Consider the following 20,183-nt stretch of genomic DNA (forward strand, 5'->3'; position numbering starts at 1 on the left):
ATGGGAAAATGAAAAAATCGTGAGATTTTGGGGGGGGCGGGCCCGGAGGCCCCCTCCTTGCTTACGTCCCGGCCCGACCTCCCCTCTCACTACCAGGAAAAATATCCCCCGAAAACGTCTGTACTGTATACTTCCCAATAACCAATACTATATGTTAACATTGGGTAAAGTTCATAACTTTCAGCCCTCCTCCCGGGAACTTCGGGGGATTAAGTCATCCTAAAAGACATACTTAAAATATTTTCGAACATGCTGAACAAAATGGCTATCTACAAATTTTGATCAGGTGACTTTGGGAAAAAAATGAGCGTGGGAGGGGGCCTAGTTACCCTCCAATTTTTTTGGTCACTTAAAAAGGGCACTAGAAATTTTAATTTCCGTTCCAAAGAGCCCACCCACGATATTCTAGGACCACTGGGTCGATATGATCACCCCTGGAAAAAAAAATAAAACAAACACGCACCCGTGATCTTTCTTCTGGCAAAAAATGCAAAATTCCACATTTTTGTAGATAGGAGCTTGAAACCTCTAAAACTGAAAAATTAAAACTGAATTTTTTGTTTTTTAATTTTCAAAACAGTTCTAGCATCATTACTTCGAGGAAGTTCAACCAGGACTGAAAATTTAAAAAAACTTCTTTCAGTTTTAATGATCGAATTGTAATATGAGTTTCTTTTATATTGTTTCTTTTTCGTTTGTTTTGCTGAGGACGGCCCTTGGATATAGGGTCGAAATATTCATTTAAAGTTGGGTTCCACTGACTTGTATAAAAATTCCCCTGTTGTTCTACTTATTGTTTATAATGGAAAGGCAGTGTGGTCTTGATGGAAAGGCAATTTTCTGGTGGGGGGCTTTGCATGGGGAGAATTTTCTATGGAGAGGGAAGTTTCCAGGAGGTGAACTTTTCAGGGAAAATTTTAAACTGGGGGAATTTGCCAGAATTCCCCCAGCAAAATTTCTTTATGTCTTACTTTTACTAGTGGAGATGCTAAGGGTAATTGTCCAGGGTAAATTTTCGCCATGATTAAATTGTCCAGAGGATATTTCCATGGGGAGGAGGATTTTCCGTGGACGTGGAGCCAGATATCCTGTCGTTATTTAAAAAACGATCAGAAATCAAATTAAAAAACACGTTTCTTCAACTGAGAGTAAGGAGCAACATTAAAACTTAAAAACGAACATAAATTATTACGTATATGAGGGGGATTGTCCCCTCCTCAACGCCTTGCACTTCACGCTTAAGTTCAAATTTTGTCCCAATTCTTTAAAAACGACTCCTGAAAGACAAGGGTCGTTTCATTAGAACAATAACTAACTTTTTTGAAAGTGCCGAAAAACTTTAGCATGAAGAGCGAGGTGTTGAGGAGGGGGCAATCCTCCTCATATAGGTAATAATTTCTGTTCGTTTTAAGTTTTAGTGTTGCTCCTTGTTCTCAGTGGAAAAACTTTTTTTTTTATTTAATACATATAAGCATTGAAAATAAATTAGCGGAAGTTTTTGCAAAGTACTTGCTTTGTTCTTCGTATATCAACTGGGTGAAAATTATCCCCATCTGATTTTGTGCCTTATTTTTATTTTATTTGTTTATTCGCTTTATGTATAGTCAGAGTAATCTCATTACACCACTAAATAGTCAGGATCGACGGATGTAAATAGTCAGGATCTATTTACGCCACTCCCTGCACTTGCATAACAGCTTATAATTATAGATCACGAAAGACGACGTCCAACTGCGAAGGCCGAGCACTGACCCAAACGAGTTGGGAATATTTTGAAAATATTTTTCAATCTAAAAAAAAAAAAAATCAAAAATGAAATCCGATAGAGGGATAAATTTGAATCTCAGCTATCACCAGGGTTGCCACAATGGCTAGTTCCTAAAGTGCTACAATTGCCCAAAATTCGCGTGCTATAAAGCGATGTTCGGTGCTACAGTAAAAAAATTGACTGTACTAGTGCTAAAATAGTACTTGAATGCTGTAGGTGGAAACACTTGAGTACGTGCTACAGTGCTACACATGATGAATTAGTGCTAAAGTAGCACTTTCGTACTACAGGTGGCAGCCCTACCTGTCATATGATAGCAAAGCTGTGTTCTTAGGCTAAAACCTTAAAACTTTAGGACTACAGAAAAATGAGATCCCAAAAAACTTGCCCACGGGGACACTAGCCTTAATGGGACTGTATTATTCCCATGTTGTAGTCTATGGATTAACGATTCTTCCTGATTACAAAGGCCCTTGCATCAGCCCTCCAGCAGCTGAAGCTGAGTCCTGGGCTCCGTATTGCTCATCAGAGGTCAATCCGTTGTGCCCCCACTGGCATATTAGTCCCAAACTGTATCATCACCTATCCAAATTTTGAAGTCTCAGGCTGAATGACGGTTCCTTCTTAGAGATATTTCACGATTTTACAGTTGAAAAATATGTTCCATAAAAATGAAGCCTTGACAGGGACACTTGGGAACATAACCTCAAGAAAAGTCATAGCACATTATCAAGAAAATATAATAAATTATAGAAATTGGTAAAGATATAAGGATTTTGGGAGGGAACAGGCCTGAAACACCCTCCTTTTTCATATCTCTTAATGAAGCTTCAACAGGTTTGAAAAACCTGTTTTTTCGAAAAAACAGGTTTTTCAAGCCCTAGAGTTTGATCGACCATCAAAGCGGGATATTGCCATAGACCCAAATGGGAAGGAGGGGCATTTGGGAGCTAAGACTCTCCTCCTTGGGTCAAAGAATTCATAGCTTATAGACTACTGCTTTTTGAGCTCCATTCTCATTTTTGATCTATCCTGCATATATCAATCTCTTACATACACGTAAATACCGTTCTGATCCTCAAAACTCAAGAATGTCAGGAAAAATAAACAGTATTAGAGTGAATGCACGAGAAAATACACATTTTAATCCAAAACTAAATTTTTTTTTAGGGATTTTCTAATGCGAAATTGTATATGCGATTTACTATTACTTACTAACTCAAATCAGGCCGGGTTGGCCGATTCGGGGCTTCTCCTCTATAGTTCATTTTAAAAGTGTTTGAATTTCGCTTCCTGATTACTTCAGAATGTAGGAAGGATAATTTCGGAGCAGTTATTTTTTCTAATACGTTAGGATGCTACAAACTTCGTGAAGATAGTCTAAAAAAGCAGTTTTTCTCCAACGAAAAGCCCCTGGCAATTAGCTGTAAGGGTCTTTACCTTTTAAGCAAAAACGAGCAGGTAAGCAGTAACTTATTTGAGAGAGAGCACAGCGTTACAGAGGAGGGGGAGGCACACTACCAAAAACACATAAAATAGGCAAACGTGTTAAAAGTATAAGAAATTAAAGGAACAACTCTACAAATCCAGTTTTTTTTTTTTTTGGGGGGGGGGGGGGTGTATGGGCCAAAAGGCCCGTGAAATGTCATAATTGTTGTTCTACTTATGCAATCTTTAGTGATTGCTTATGGCTAAAGACATGGCAGCTAAAATTCAATCTAACCCTACTGAGTTTGTCAAATATTTGTTGTTTTGGCCAAACGGAAGCAAACTCATGTCAACAAAACTGTCAATCGTTTTAAAATATGCTAGATGATAAGCACTGACTGATATTAGCTTAAAAAGTCATTTTTTTTCCTTTTTGCATTATAAAGCCACGATAAATGTAAATGTTATTTCAATAGTGGAGGGGGGGGGTAAGTGGTTTATCAAGATACATACAAAATTCTTAGGATTTCAAATACAGGGGATGCAAACCCAGAGGTGTAGTGGCGTCAGTTAGTGGAAATCAAGAAGAGTTAAACTAATTTTTCAAAACATAGGGGGGGGGGGGTAATAGGCATCAACTATTATGGAGGAAAGCCGGTGGATTTTTCTGTAGGTGGGGAAAGTGTACTTAACACTAAAACTCAATTTTGTGACCAAATTTCAATGACTAAGATAAGATTTATTCATTCAAACTCAAAACGAGCAGAAACTAAGATGAGCAGGGCTAACACCCCCATGCCTTCTAAAGAACACTTTACTGAAAACAATTTACACTTTACTGAAAACAATTTTATTTTGAGCTGAATGTTTCTATTTCTCATAATAGATAATAACAGATAGTGAGGTTCCTATAGGTATTGAGACAGATAGTGAGATAGATAGTGAGATAGCTCGAGGTATTGAGAAGGAAAGTGGGGCTGCCACCTCAAATACGGTATTGAAAAAATGGAGTGAAATCGCAGTCTTAAAAAATGTTTTTAAACGTTTGATTTATGTTTTCTCTCTTTGGATGGAAATTATCATTCCTCCTAAATAGTACCCTCCTGCCCATAAAATTCAGGGGCGGATCCAGGATTTTTAGGGGGCGGGGTTAAGTTTAACCTAAGTTTAACTTTTAGGTTAAGGCGGGATTTTTTTAGGGGGTAAGTTTTTATTCAGTGAGGTTCCAAAATATAGACAATATAATATATCGAATGTTTCTTGGTATTCATTCAATTTGAACAAAAGAAGTTGTGTATATCCAGATCGTTCAATGGGATTTTTTTGAAACATCTCAAAAAATTTAAGAGTATCACGTCGGAACTCTCAAAGGTATTTTGTTTATCAATTGTCTAAATCAAATCATGCTTTAGTTATCCTTGTTTGTTATATGTTCTTATCTGTGGTATCCCAGGAATGACTAAGGGATACGGATTTGAGGATCTCGAGAGATATTGAGGAAGCTGGTTAACTAATATTTTCTGTACTTAAGTACATCACATAACGGGGCTCAGAACTTTTTAGTTTATTAGAGACAAGGGCGGATCCAGGATTTTTTTTTTTTTGGGGGGGGGGGGAGTTTACTAATTTTTGACTTTTTCGGGGGGGGGGTTTACTAATTTTTGACTCAGTTTTCGACTAATTATAACTGATTTTTACCTAGGTTTTACGAATTTTCGACTTATTTTCGACTCGGTCAAAATTTCGGGGGGGGGGGGGGTTCAAACCGGGTAACCCCCCCCCCTGGATAGGGCTTGGATTAGAAACTAAAGATTTTGTAGAATAACTAAATCTAAATGACTAAGATAAAACAAACACACATACAATATTACATTTTACTATTCCCCCTAAGGCTTATTAGCCTGTAAAGAAGTTAAAATAATCACTTCCTCACAGAGAGAAGAGCATAAAAGAGAAGAAAGGAAAATATAAATAAAGTAAAAACTACAGAAACATAACTAAATAGATTGAATAGACTAAATTAATTAAGTAGATAAATATACTCGAATAAAATAATAAAAATGTATATAAGAAAAACAAATAGATAAAAATAACTTCTAAGAAGCCAAAGAACTTTTAACAATTTTTTTTAACAAACCGGATAAGTGACACCTTCGGGCTGATTCAGGCAACTTCTTCCATGCAATATGACCCGCAATTAGAGGATTAAAATCTGACCTTATACAAGGAGTAAAAGGAACTTGAACTCCCGGGAATATTTTATTCAGTACCGGTAATACTGATTCAGGGGGGGAGGGGGTGATAGCACCCATCTTACTGCAGACTATCTGTTTGGGTGTAACATAAATATTACATTTGCATTTTGGTAGGACTAAAAGTGTATTGTAAAATCTTTAAATGTGTTACTATTTTGTATCTGCTATGTAAGAATTCAGACAAATTACCCCAAGTGGCTCCTAAGAGCAACTTCATATGGAAGAAGTGGTTGTAGAACTTTAAAGGGTACTCATTCGAATGGAAGTTGAAAGTTCTAGTGCCCATTTAAAGAGTCACAAGTGACCGGAAGGCAACTAGCCCCCATTCAACGTCCTTTTTAGCTGCTCTTCCCCAAAAGATATTCGATCACAATTAAGAAAAAATAGCCATTTTGTTCAAAATAGTCTAAAGGTCAAATAAATATGCATCCGGGGATAACATAACTCCACAAAGCCTCTGGGCAAAGGCTGTAAATTCTGTAAGTTGTCCATTGTTTATAGTGCCTCCAAAAGGCACTTGTCATTATATGGTGAAAGTTTTGGGAAGTGTTGAGAGGCATGTCAAATAAAATAAAATAATTTGCGCATAGGCTACTGGTTGTCAAAAAATCGTATTAGCAATATCTCAGGAACAGCTGAGGGTATGAAGTTAAAACTTTGAGAACGTTTAAAGTTCAAAAGAGTTAAAAACTTTAATGACAATGCCTCCGGGAAATTCCATGCCACCCATATTCCCCGGGACAAGCCTTGTAAATGATGCAATGCTAATTGCATATATATATATGATATACTATATATATATATATATATATATATAGGAATGATCATTAAGAAGGGGGAATGATTGACCATGAGTGTGTTACAGTGTTAATGCGAAACTTTAGAGAATGTTGAGGGGGATTCTGAACCAAATAGAAAGACACTGTGTACATATATGTTCTCAAAAGGGCATATTGAAAATATCTCAGAGATGGCTAAGGGTATTAACTTGAAACTTTTAGGGCCCCTACGACTACTACCGCTGCGGTTGCAATGGCGCCTACTTGTGACTGGGACACTAAATACTTGAAACTCTGACTAGCTCTAACTACTTTTGAATGGGACTGCAGCTACTTGTGATTGCGATCGGAACTGCTTGTGACTGCGACCACTTGCAACTTGGACTATTTGCAACTACGATTGCTAGCAAATGTGACAACTTGTGACAAGTTTCGTATTAATACCCTTTTCCTTTTTAGACACACTTACCACCTAACTGCAACCACTATGCTGTAAGAAGGGGTGAGAATATTTATATTTTTTATTTTATTTAATAGGTCATATACGCTTAAATATAGATATGATGTTAAAGGACTGTGAAATAATGTTATACCAAATAATATTACAAATAATACAACAAATAATATTAAAGCAGCAATATCAAAACTTAAAACGAACAGAAACGTATAAGGGGGCTTGCCCCACTCCTTAAAGATTTCCGATCAAGGCTGAATAGTCTCTGCTGGTTAAAATAAAGATAAAACCAACATAAAATAATGTTAAAACAGTACCAAGAAGCGCCATCTGGTCATTTGGATTGACTACCCCCTCCCCTGTATTGCTTATATCCATGACATATGAAAACTTTCTTAATTATTTTTTCCTTCTTGTGAAAAGTCATCAGTTTTGCACTGTACTAACTAAACGTTTTAAAAGTGTTCCCAGGTGTTTTTAAATAAACAAAGAAAAACAGCTGATCAGCAACATTTTTAATGTAAAGAATATGAAAAGACACGTACACAAGACTGCATCAAGGGGAGGTTAGGGGGTTTGGAACCTCCCCCCCCAAGAAAAGCTTGCTCAAAAATGTAACAAAAATCAATACGAAATAAATTTTTGATGCGTTTAAGTTTTTTGCCCCCCCCCCTAAAAAAATCCTTTTGTAACCCCTCTCCTTCGAAGAAAAATCCTGTATACGGCCTTAAACGCACATAGAAGAATTTATTTAGTGATGGGAGATATTTTAGCTTGTTTCCTTTTTATAAAACCATAAAAAGTAAAAAAAAAATATATTCAAACTATATAAAAAATATAACACTGATATATGATATGGGCTTGTTTCCATTAAAAATGTTGTATTCTTTTTCTATATCTTCGCTCCCCCTACCCACAAATAGAATTTTTGTAGGCTAAGTTTTCTCTTAGAAAGATATTTGTGGGTGCTGATAGTCGGGGTTTTTGTGAATTTTTGCTGAATTGAGTCAGAGTTTGAGTCAGTAAATTGGTCTGTAAACAAATTTTGATGTATTTTTCAAACTTTTTTTGTCCCCCCCCCCCATGGACAAAAATCCTGAATATGGTCTTGTGCCTATCCATGGTTTTCTGCAAAGTTTGTATTTGAAGTAAAAAAAAAATTCTTTTGGTATCTTTCCGCTCTCTGAAATAAGACACAGGAATAACAAAGCAGTAATACCACTCGATTCACTCTTTCCGAATGTACTTGTTGCCGTCACCGCCATAACTATTACCCTCCATCCCCCTAATGGGTCCAAGTATAGCCCTAGATACATATTTATTTCTTGATACATTAACAAGTAGATTTTTGTTCGAGAGGAGGCACTGAAAAAGCTTTACCTTAAATTACCTTAAATCGCATCTTCTAGCGACTAAGGTTGCAGGAACCTGTAGATGTCGCCAGGTAGTATTGACAGGAGTTCGTTGCACAATTCATTAGTGGATCATCACATCCTACACGTATACAGGACAGTTGAATATCACACACTAATAGACCCTAGTGGTGGATGCAGGCTCATCCCACTGCGTCCTCCATGGCTTGTTCCTCCAGTCATGGTCAACGCCAGTCTTGAAGCTGTTAACTGAAGCTGCGGAAACAGTTGAATCGCTCAGTGAATTCCACAACGGAACAACGCGATTGGTGAAGAAGTTGTATTTCTCACGCTTTCTGCTGAATCTTTGGCGGAGTTTTATGGGGTTACCTCGCGCTCTGCTAGACTGGTCCTGTTCGAGAATGGGCTTGATAACACTGCTATTCATCAACTTATATGCCAAAATTACGTCCCCCCTTTTTCTACGGTAGGTCAGAGTTTGCAAATCAAGCTTTTCTAGGCGTTGCTCATATGGGATTTGTTGGTTGGCAAATGGGAGCCTTGTAGCTCTTCTCTGGACTTTTTCAAGCAACTCTGCATTGCATTTAAAGTGGGGGTTTGCAACTGCCATCCCAAACTCAAGATGAGGGCGGACAAGGGCTGTGTAAAGCTTCTTAATGACCCTGGGGTGGCGACTAGTCACTGATCGCTAGATTAGGCCTAGGATCTTGTTTGCCTTTGCGGCTTGAGTTCGGCAGTGACTATGGAACTTCAGCTTATTATCTATGATTACCCCGAGATCACGTTCTTCCTCTGCGCTTTGGATGGGTGTTATAGCACCAGTAGAGTCCAACATATGGTAGCTATGGCACGGGTTGTTCAGTCCAAGATGTAAAACTTTACATTTGCTTGGGTTAAACTCTAGTGTCCAAGTTGAGGCCCATTGGCAGAGGTTTGTTAAGTCTTGTTGCAGGGCATTGCAGTCTTCGTCAGAAGCGGCAGGTCCAAAGAGTTTGGAATCGTCTGCATATAGTTCCAGCAGATTCTGGACAACCTCAGGAGCATCATTAATGTAGAGGTTGAATAAAGTCGGGCCCAACTTAGTTCCCTGTGGCACACCACTTCTGACATTTACTGGTGCCGAGTACACGAGGTTTCCGTTGTGGTCGTAGACTGCAGCAATCTGGATTCTATCAGACAGAAAGCTATGGATCCACTGGGCTACGTCTACATCAATGTGATATGCTGACAGTTTAATCATCAGGTACCGGTGGGACATTTTATCGAAGGCTTTTGCCTGGTCCAGTAGGAACACGTCTACAGGGGATCCCGATTCGATAACCTCAGTGATTGATTCATAAGCTTGGATCAGGTTCGTTTCAATGGACATTCCTTTTCTAAAGCCATGTTGGCCGCTGTAAAGGAGACCATTCCTTGTCATGTGAGCTATAACGGCATCATTGACAATTCCTTCAATCAGCTTAGCAACGACTGAGGTAAGGCTTATGGGCCGGTAGTTCTCTGGCTGGCTTCTGGAACCGTTCTTAAATATTGGAGTTATTGTTGCTGTACGCCAATCAGGTGGTAGTTTCTTTGTCTTCAAAGACAGATTATACAAGGAGCAGAGCGGTTCGGTGACTATATCAGAGATTTCTTTGAGCAGCCTGGGATGGATGCCGTCTGGTCCTTTGGCTTTGTTAGGGTCCAGCTTTGATAGTCTTTCTTAACCTCTTCAGTCGTGATGATGAGTTTCGGCATAAGATGTTCGATATGTCTGGGGTCAGGACATGAGGGTTCAGCTGATGAGTCTGAGGAGAAGTTCGAAGCGAAGGTAGTGTTAAGCAAGTTTGCTATAGCTTCTGGGTCTTCCAACTTTTTCCCTTCAGCGTTGAATAAGAATGGTATTGATCGCCTGTTCTTATCTTTCTTGGACACATACCTCCAAAATCGTTTAGGGTTTTCCTTTATACTAAAGGCTATCTTCTCCTCATATTCTGCCATAAAATGCCTAGTTAGATGTCTCAACTTATTCCTGGCTCTGGCATAATGCTCCCAGTGTCGTGTGCATACACACTTCTTGTACTTCGAAAGTGCCTTTTTCTTCCTGTTCATGGCTCTTTTAATGGGTCGATCTATGTGAGGCAGTGTTCTAGGTGCCTTGACAAAAGACGTTGAAGTACAAAGCTGCTCAACATGGAGGACGGCGTTCTTGAAATTTAGCCAGGCTTGCTCTATATCATCACTGTTAGTCACTTGATCCCATGCAACCGCCTGTAGTATTTCCCTGATCCTGCTGTAGTCGGTATACGTTCGTTTGGTGCAGTTGTTTGGTGGTTGACTTATTAGCAAGTCATGGGAAATACAGAGGTGATCGCTAGCGCCAATGGGGGGCAGGTAATCAGTATTCACTCGCAGTCCTGGGTTGTTAGTGATTGTCAAGTCTAGTAGAGATGGTATCTGGTTGTTTTTGTAACGGGTTGGCTGATCAATTAATTGGTACAGATTATTGTTGCCTAAATATTCCACAAACGGGTTAGTTGCAGTTGAACTTTGATGGTAACCTGCTCCATCCACCCACAAAATATCAGGCATATTTAGATCTCCAATTAAAATAAAATCTTGGTTACAATGCTTAGATGCATGATCAGCTAATTGAGTAAGAGCCCCATACGAGGCAGCGGCATCTGGGCTGCTTGGGCTTCTATAAACGCATCCTATTAGAAGTGGGTTCCCCCCAATAACAATCTTAACAAAAACACTCTCAACCCAGGGGGAATAATCCTGATTCAACGTCAAATCTCTGACCTGTAATACATCCTTCACATAAACAGCAACGCCTCTTCTGGGGTGAGTTGAGAGATTCGAGAACAGGCGATATCCGGGGATCATGATATGATCATCTTCCAGTGGGGTAGTAGAGTTCTTGGGGGTCAGCTCGCAGATACACAACACATCGTATTCTTCAGCAGTAGTTGTAAGTTTTAGTTCAGGAAGCTTATTTGTCACTGTATCAATGTTCGTGTAAAAAAGCTTCAATAATTTCTTTTGACTAGTCTGTGGAGGGTTACTATAATGTATCACTTTTGGCAAACTCTTGAAACTAATGTCTGATGAGCTAGGGCTCGAGCATGAATGGAAAGCACAACTATTATTGCCACTCTTAAATGAATCACTATCATCAACACTACTACAACTGTGGAAACTATTTACATATGGGCTATCCTCAGCAGGCAGTGGGCACATTAGTGCTCCGTCGCTGCCCCGTTTTTTGAAGTTTGGATTTGTTTTCGTTTCTCCCTTTCCGCCTTTGTGCGGTCAAAGTGAAACTGCACAGCACCCTTCAGCTCCCTCGACTTAGTCACAATCTCCTTTTTTATCTTGTAGTTATCAGTGAGGAAGAGGACAGGTCTAGGTCGGTCACCTGGTTTCGGTGGAACCAGGTTGCTTTAAAACAGATTTATATCTTGATATAAATATATTAATTGTTGATATTTCATTCTTTACCAGAATATTTCATTCTTTACCTTTCATTCTTTCATTTCATTCTTAACCTGACCAACAACATCCGAGATAACATCACATGGTTGCAAATGAATTAGAATACTTGAATGAATATAACATTTAGAAATTTTTAAAATATGGATAAAAATTGAAGGAAACGTGAAAATCTGATTAGCAAAAACTTCCTGCATTTTATATAGGAAAAATGTTATTATTATTACGGTGTTTTAAGTACTTTTTGTATAAAGCTCAGGGCTAAAGCGTATCTAGGTCTATAGGGAAATAGGGCGTAATGTTTCAGGGGTGGATCTAGAGGCGCGCAGGCTAACAAGATATGTTCAAAAAAATGATTTAAAAGCAACTTGAATGTCTTATTAAGATATTCTTGCACTACGTTATTTTTACGATTTACGTATTTTTGCGATTTAGCGTCTGTCGCAGTAGTTGCTAAAAAGAAAAATTTTCTTAATAATAAAATAAGAACGGAAAAAAATCTTGGGGGGCAGGCCCCCCTGGATCCACCAGTGTAGTTTTGTGACAATAACCATTATATTTGGAAGTGCTGATTGGGGAGTCGAATGCTACAACTCTTTTTGTTATTATAGTATTTTCTTTTGAAAATCCTTGAGACTACAATCAGGGGCGTACACAGGGGATGGACCTTGGGACCCTTCACCCAAAAAAACTCTTTTCTCTGAATTTGGCATTTTTCACTGAAATTATCAAAGAACTCTTTTACTTTAGCCCCCCCCCCCTAAAAAAAGTCCCACGTACGCGCTTGACTACAATGTTATCTTTCTTTTAGTTTGTCAGCCGCTGAAGTAGTATAACTGAATAAGATTCTAAAATGATTCTCTTGAGAAATATTTCTAAATGATTGCAAAAAATTTGCCAGAGCCTTTTCTACTCACAATTAGGTTAAGTAAATGCTAGCACCCTAAAAGAATTACCACCCTTCTAAAAAAACATTAACGAAATATAACAATTACTAATGATTAAGACCATATTCAGGATTTGGTTCTGCGGGGAAAGGGGATTTTTGTTTGGGAGGTTACAAGTAAAAGACCACAAAATGCAACAAAAAATTATGTATATGATTTTTTTTTAAGTCAGACAAAACTTCGGGGAAGGGGGGGGTCTAAACCGGGTAGTCTACCCGTCCTGGATAAGGTTGTGCCAACGTTTTTTTTATCCTGAGTGTTTTATACTGACATTCAGGGGCAGATCCACGGGGAGGTAAAGGGACAAATGCCCCTCCTTAGAAGTTCAAAAGCTGCGCAAATTAAAAGGGTGAAAATATACAAGAAAGAGCCCAACTTTCGTTTGTGTGCCCTGCCCTAAACATAAATTCTGTACCAACCCCTGCTAAAACCTTAGTTTAAAGAAAAATTAAGGCTACAGGTGTAAAGAAATTGGTATAGGTTTAGATAAGGCTTTTAAAAGGGAAACATGTTATAAAAACAATCTTTACTTCATAAAATATAGACTAATTGTAGCTAACATATTTTGCACGCAACTCCTCTATACTTCACCCTCCCCCTCCTCTCTGTCCAAATTAGATTTTTCCCTGATGTATTTTCCCGCTGCGTCTCTATTGTCTTAACCCGTAATTTTTTTCAACTGTGACATAATTAGTACCGGAAAAAAAGAGTGACGGGTGACGAAATACATAATTTGGGGTATATATTTGCGCATTAGCTGGGGGGGGGGGGGGTAATCAAGTAAGTATAGCGTGGTTGTATGCAAAATAAGTTTGCTACAATATTTTTTGCATATTATGCAGTAAGGATTATTATCTTAACATGTTTCCTTCTCAATAGCCCTTAGATAAGATAATGTTTATTTGCAAAAGGCTATCACAAGCTCTAATAGAGCCGAAGGTAAAATTCTACTTTAGCTACTTTTGGCTATTTTGGAAATGGGTTAGTTTAGGAAAATAAAACTTTCAGGGATGGGTCTACAGGCTAAAGTATGCCCCCGGAAGGTATTTTGAAGTACCTACCTCCACTCTTTCTCCCTCTAGAGGGTCCTGAAATTTGCTTACATGGCATGTAGGCTACCTATTTAAATTTTGACAAAACAACATTCTACCTTAATTTTCAGTTATCATTTTCTTTTTCTCAGGATTTAGTTCTGAAAATGCAATTCCTGTTATTTGAGTGAAATTTTAAGCCATATCAATGTTGTTTTTTTTTTTTCAAAATTTAGGAAATATATTTGCATGTCTTTAAAACCTTATAAATTTGGATTGAGCCAAGTTGTGAAGCTGAAAACAATTGCGTTGTACTTCATTTAAGCAGAAGATCTATTTTGCAACGTTTCACTTTTATAACACACAGATTTTTAAAGGTCATCAAAGGTCAGGACCCTCCAGAGGGAGAAGGAGTCGAGGTACGTATTTCAAAATACCTTCCCAGGACATACTTTGGTAAAGTTCTACCAAATCATATTATTGAGTTAGGAATAAAGTGAATACACCATTCGATGCCTTTTTTTATGCTGATTACGAATATAATAATCATTTCTATCGGAAATGAATTTCAGCCCCCCCCCCCCTATATATACCTAACCTAACCCAACCTAACCTAAGACTGAATTGGCACATATAGGGGGGGGGCTGAAATTCATTTCCAATAGAAATGATTATTATATTCGTAATCAGCATAAAAAGGCATCAAATGGTGTATTCAATTTAGTTCTAACTCAATAATATGATTTTGTAGAAATTTACCCATACTTTAGCCTGTAGACCCATTCCTGAAAGTTTCATTTTCCTAACCTAACCCCTTTCCAAGATAGTCAAAAGTAGAGTTTTACCGAGCCGAATTCGCTTCATATGTCCAAAAAGAGAAAGCAAAACAAAGAGACAAATAATAAAGCAAGACAAAAGTAAAAGAAACACCAATCAAGCATAAAAATGGTCAATAAAAATTTTACGCAAAAGAAAAAATATAGACACTTAATCTAGACCTGTAAAAATCCATTAAACCTTGGTTTAGCTCATACCTTTCCTTCTAATTGACTATTCCACCTCTCGGAGTAATATCCTTGCTTCACTTGTTTGAGACATTCAGAAACTGACTTATTTTTGCGACAACTGCTTATTCTACAAGTCGTAATCCGGTGGGATGGACGAAGCCAGAATTCTAGCCAATAGGATCCTTTCAAATGTTTTCCATGCAAATGCCGTATCACCTCTCCATCAAAGCTATAGGCGGAGTAATTTAAGAAAGGCGTGTCCTTGCAAAGAGGTGAAAACATTGATACTCTGTAGAAATAAGATGTGTTTATTTTCTGTTTTATGGCTTAAGAGGAAAATCATTTTCCTGATTTCGAAATGCGACTCTGGAGGTCATTTGGGTAAATTCATAATAGCTTAATCATAAATAAAATACTGGGAGTAAAAATACACAAAAGAGATTATTGTTTTACAAGGAGAAGGAGGTAGGCCTATTTGTTAATTATTTACAACACACCCAAAACGTGAAATTAGTTTAATTCCAGTGGCGTCGTTTGGGGGTGGCAAGGAGGGCAGTTACCCCTCCCAAAAAATCAAAAAAAGCTTTTATATAGCCCTTGCCCCTTGACTCTTTTGCCCCCTCTGTAAAAATGCTGGAGCTACGCCCCTGTTTAATTCTAATCAAATATACCAAAATATAATGCAAATTTGGTACTGTTATACTAAAGGGACTCTTTTTATATCTCAAACTCGAGACGCGTTTAAAAACTCGTTTTTACGGGATGATACAAGACACCGCTGTAGAGAAATACAATGTATAGCGTGGTTTTAATTGCGTATACGATATTTAAAGTTTTGTTTTTTTGGCGGGGGGAGGTACCTAGGTTAGGTTACGTAGTTAATATATGCTATGCTTTGCCCCCCCACTCCCCCTAACGTGCAGATATATAGCCCAAATTTGTTTATAAACTATTATATCTAATGTTTCTAAACTATTATATCTTATTTTATTCCATTAGCATTAACCAAACTAGCATTATATAAAAGAGTCCGTTTAGTAAAAGAGTACCGAAAATATAATACTTTATTAGCAAAATCAAGGGAATTAAAGCATAAAATTATGGAAAGCAGGCCGCCCAGAACGCATTATATTAAATACCTAACCACCACTATATTTTATATATTTAATTAAAATATACCTACATCGCATTTTCCTCACTCAAAATAAAATAATTGAAAATAGACGTGTTAAACATGATAGTAGGGTTATTGGGGTTCTCAGTCTTCAGATTTAAATGTATCAAAAAGCTTCATTTCATTGCCATATGTACCTGGTTTGGGTGAGAAACTTTCACGGATTTTGCGTAAATTTAACATTGATACATGTTTCCAATCGTTGAGACCAATGGGTAGATTTTTAATTCTGGTAAGGATTTAACCCGGGGAAATTTTAATAAGTGGGGTGTATAAGATTCCGTGTTCTTGTGGGAAGTTCTATATTGGTTGGACTCACCAACAATTTGTTGAAAGATTTATTGAACATTGAAATTCAGTAGAAAAACCCTACAATTAAGCAAGCCTCCGGAAACTTTTGTTTCAGCCTTAGCAGAACATTTTTCGTTTCAACCAGATCACATTGTAAAATTTGATGAGCCCTTAGCTATTTCAAATGAGAAGGGGTACACACAATGGGTGAGAGAAGCCATATAGATAAAAAAAAACATATATTTGATAACCTTTCGATAAATAGGGACACAGGCAATTTAAATATTGACCCAATTTATGATAATTTTCTAAAGAGTGAATCAACAGTCAATAAGGGAGTTAAGATTTTAAATAATCACCAGGGGACTATTTTACCTGCTAAACCAAAACGATTTGCTTCAATAATAGCCAATAAAAGGATTATTTCGCAACAGAATAATTAAAGTAATTTCCAGTTTTTTTTATTTTTCCTCAGTTGCTCTGGCGTCCTCACTGAAGTAACTCTATAATAGCATATTTTCCCTAAATGAATCAGTTTGCGCCAATTGTAGGCCTATATATTTTTTTTTTTGTGGCGGTTTTATTGGTTTTTTAAGTTTTAGCTTGTTTTTTATTTATCTTGTTCCTCTTGTGTTTCTTTCGCGCTGAAGACGCCTTGTTTGGATACAGGTGAAATATCCGCATTGTTTTACATTTTTTGTTTCTTTTCTCTCCACTGACCGCAGTCTCGTTTGTTGTTGTTTTTTTTTTGCTGAGATTTTTCTCTTGGTTGGTTTTTTGTCATGGCTGGCCAGTTCGGCTTAAGATCTTTCAGTGGTTTAAGAAATTATCTTAATGGTCACCAAATCAAGAAACGGAAAAATGCATAGGAAATATATAATTTGGGCTATATATTTCCACATCAGGAGGTGAGGGGAGGCGATAAAGTATAGTGGAACTGCAGTCAAAATTTGTTAACTAAAATTGTTCTCCATATTATGAAATAAGGATTGTTTACATAACATGTTTCCTTCTCAACAGCCCCAATTCTAAACTTATAATGAAGATTCGATTATTTTTGTAAGGGCAAGGTGAGCAAGGCCTTTTTTATGATCTTTCTAAATGCAATAGCCACTACAATTACAATTGCCCCCTCTCCTCTGATAGTCCCAGCTATAACCATAGAATATATGGGACCTTATACTTTTCTGACTGCGCACCCTCCCTCCTGATGGTCCTGGATATAGCCTTAGGCTGTAAAAAACTAAAACAATGAAATTCTTACTTTATAATATCTATGCATCAAGGCCGAATTCTCGGGGGTGAACATTTCTTCCCGAAATGTTTGTCCGAGTCGGAAAAACGTCAAAAACAATTTAACACGTTTTTTAATATTTTTATAACCCTCCAAACAAAATCTTTGAGACGGCTTTGTGCAGCGTGTAATCAGAATACCATTTTTCGTTCCTTTATCAAACGATAAAGGAGCGATGCGGCTTAATAGTAACTGAAACTCAAGGAAACTGAGCTTTAATAACAATAGATACATCAAAAGAATTGAATTTTGATGCTTATTTAAAATATATTAAATTTATCAAGTTTAATGTTACCTATCAAAAGTTAAGAGCCTGAGAAAATCTGCCCAATTTTGGAAAAAGGGGAGAACCCCCCCAAAAATCAAGTGATCTTAATGAAAATCACACCATCAAAATCAGCATATCAGAGAACCTCACTGTAGAGGTTTCAAGCTCCTAAATACAAAAATGTGGCCTGTTGCATTTTTTGCCAGAAGCCAGATCACGGACTTTGACTTTGACTTTTATTAACATTAATTTAAAAAATATTTTCCACATGACAAGTTTTTCAAAGAAAAGTTAAGAGCTTCATTAAGCCGAGAAAGAGCAAAAATAAAGTCAAATAATCTTCCAAGCGTAAAACTAAAACAAATCACTATCAATAAATAAATAAAACTGAAAACGAACAGAAATTAAAATAAATAGCCGAGTCAAACTTAAAACGAGCAAAAATTTAACATGAGTAGGGCTGATAACCCCCTATGCCTTCTCAAGACCAGAACAAACTTTGCGCTTTACTGAAAACAAAATACGTTTGAAATGTTTTCACCATTCTTACGCTTTACTGAAAACAAAATACGTTTGAAATGTTTTCACCATTCTTACCTTCATAAATGAACAATTATCGAAACCTTAACGAAGATATTTCAGTAGCCTATATATGCACATAATTAAACACAAACATCACCGCTTGATAGTCCCTTATCTGTCCAACATGAGTAGAGTAGATTTAGAGATTTAAAGCATGCACTGGTGTCTTCCACATTTTTACGTACTTCCCAATTATTCTTGGTGCTTTATTTTGTAGAATTTGCACACGCTTGTAATTAACATAAAATAGCTGCTCCATCATAAACATCCATATTATATATATGGGTAGATTATTCTAAAATATATCGTGCGAAGAGAGTGTTCCGGCAGAATATGCTTCAGTCTTCTGAGAAAGCCAACTTCACGTGCCATTTTGGCGGAAATAATGTCGTTATGATGCTTCCACGAAAGATTAGAATTAATATGGAAGCCAAGGTACCGTAGTGACAACTTGTACGACAGGTTTTTCACACAATAGGACTTTACCACTTACATCAATAGAGTCCTCCGCTCTACAGAATGTAAGTAAAAGCGTCTTCTTTACATTCACGCACAGCAAACTCGTAAACACCTCCAGTTTTTTTAGATCATTATTAGTTTTTGCTATTAAATCATCAACCGATTTTGCAAATACCGTTAGCGTAGTGTCATCCGCAAATAAATTAATATATAGATTCTGCAGACAAAAGCACATCATGTCCACGTAAACATAGTATAGTAACGGGCCCAACACAGAGCCCTGTTGCGCAGCACACTTTCTAGGAAAAACGACGAGACTTCATCATTTAAAACAACTTTAAGGGACCTACAGTAGAAATAGCTCTCAAACCATCTTAGACAAACTCCAGCTATTTCAAGAATTCTCGTTCGAAGAAGCAGCACCTGGTAGTAAAATGTTTCAAACGCTTTTCTAATTTCAGTGAAAACAGATATAGGCATGTTACCTGAGTTTAATGCATAATTAACGCTTGAACCAGGTTCTGTAAGGCGTGCGTTTTTTGCCATATGCTTAGTGGAAGAGATTGATTTATCGAAACATATTTACAATCCCTTTAGTTACCAAATTACAGGTAACTGCGTATCATATATTCATCTTTCATTTAAAAAACTCCCCTCTCTAGTAGTTATTCTTGTGACCTTTCCAATGCAATTCATGAAGTGTTTTTGAACCTAGACTTTCAGGGGACAGTAAAGAGCAACATCAAAACTAAAAAGTGCATAAACATTGCCTTTGAATGGCTTGCGAGCTTAGCCCTTGAGGCAAATCTTACTTATTTTTGATGCTGAACATTTAATTTTTTTGGGGTTGGGGGAGGGGCCTTGTTTTTTTTTTTTGCAACAAGTCGATGCTAATAGGTTCATTCTTCTTAGATACGCACATATATATATATATATATATATATATATATATATATATATATATATATATATATATATATATATATATATATATATATATATATATATATATATATATATATATATATATATATATATATATATATATATATATATATATATATATATATATATATATATATATATATATATATATATATATATATATATATATATATATATATATATATATATATATATATATATATATATATATATATATATATATATATATATATATATATATATATATATATATATATATATATATATATATATATATATATATATATATATATATATATATATATATATATATATATATATATATATATATATATATATATATATATATATATATATATATATATATATATATATATATATATATATATATATATACATATATCAAAGAAAAAAGGCAAAATATTTGCATATATATATATATATATATATATATATATATATATATATATATATATATATATATATATATATATATATATATATATATATATATATATATATATATATATATATATATATATATATATATATATATATATATATATATATATATATATATATATATATATATATATATATATATATATATATATATATATATATATATATATATATATATATATATATATATAT

The 20,183-nt window shown here is 36.1% G+C and overlaps 3 protein-coding genes across 3 annotated transcripts in view; all 3 read right to left on the reverse strand.

Moving 5' to 3' along the window:
* RNF220 (ring finger protein 220) overlaps nucleotides 1–14,594 on the reverse strand; it is a 154,577-nt gene extending 139,983 nt beyond the window's left edge. The window contains exon 1 of the mRNA XM_089101456.1: nucleotides 14,544–14,594. The gene's annotated coding sequence lies outside the window, so the exon portion shown is untranslated. The remainder of the gene's footprint in view (nucleotides 1–14,543) is intronic.
* LOC148943404 (uncharacterized) lies at nucleotides 8,212–8,667 on the reverse strand. The gene has a single exon (XM_089101127.1). It carries the CDS (start codon nucleotides 8,665–8,667, stop codon nucleotides 8,212–8,214), a length of 456 nt encoding a protein of 151 aa, XP_088957253.1.
* On the reverse strand, nucleotides 9,675–11,279 carry LOC148943405 (uncharacterized). The gene has a single exon (XM_089101128.1). It carries the CDS (start codon nucleotides 11,277–11,279, stop codon nucleotides 9,675–9,677), a length of 1,605 nt encoding a protein of 534 aa, XP_088957254.1.
* Nucleotides 14,595–20,183: the final 5,589 nt, after the last annotated feature.

Source organism: Artemia sp. Qi Xiang Cuo, chromosome 15 (genome assembly GCF_049724085.1).
Source record: "Artemia sp. Qi Xiang Cuo chromosome 15, ASM4972408v1, whole genome shotgun sequence".
Taxonomy (NCBI): domain Eukaryota; kingdom Metazoa; phylum Arthropoda; class Branchiopoda; order Anostraca; family Artemiidae; genus Artemia; species Artemia sp. Qi Xiang Cuo.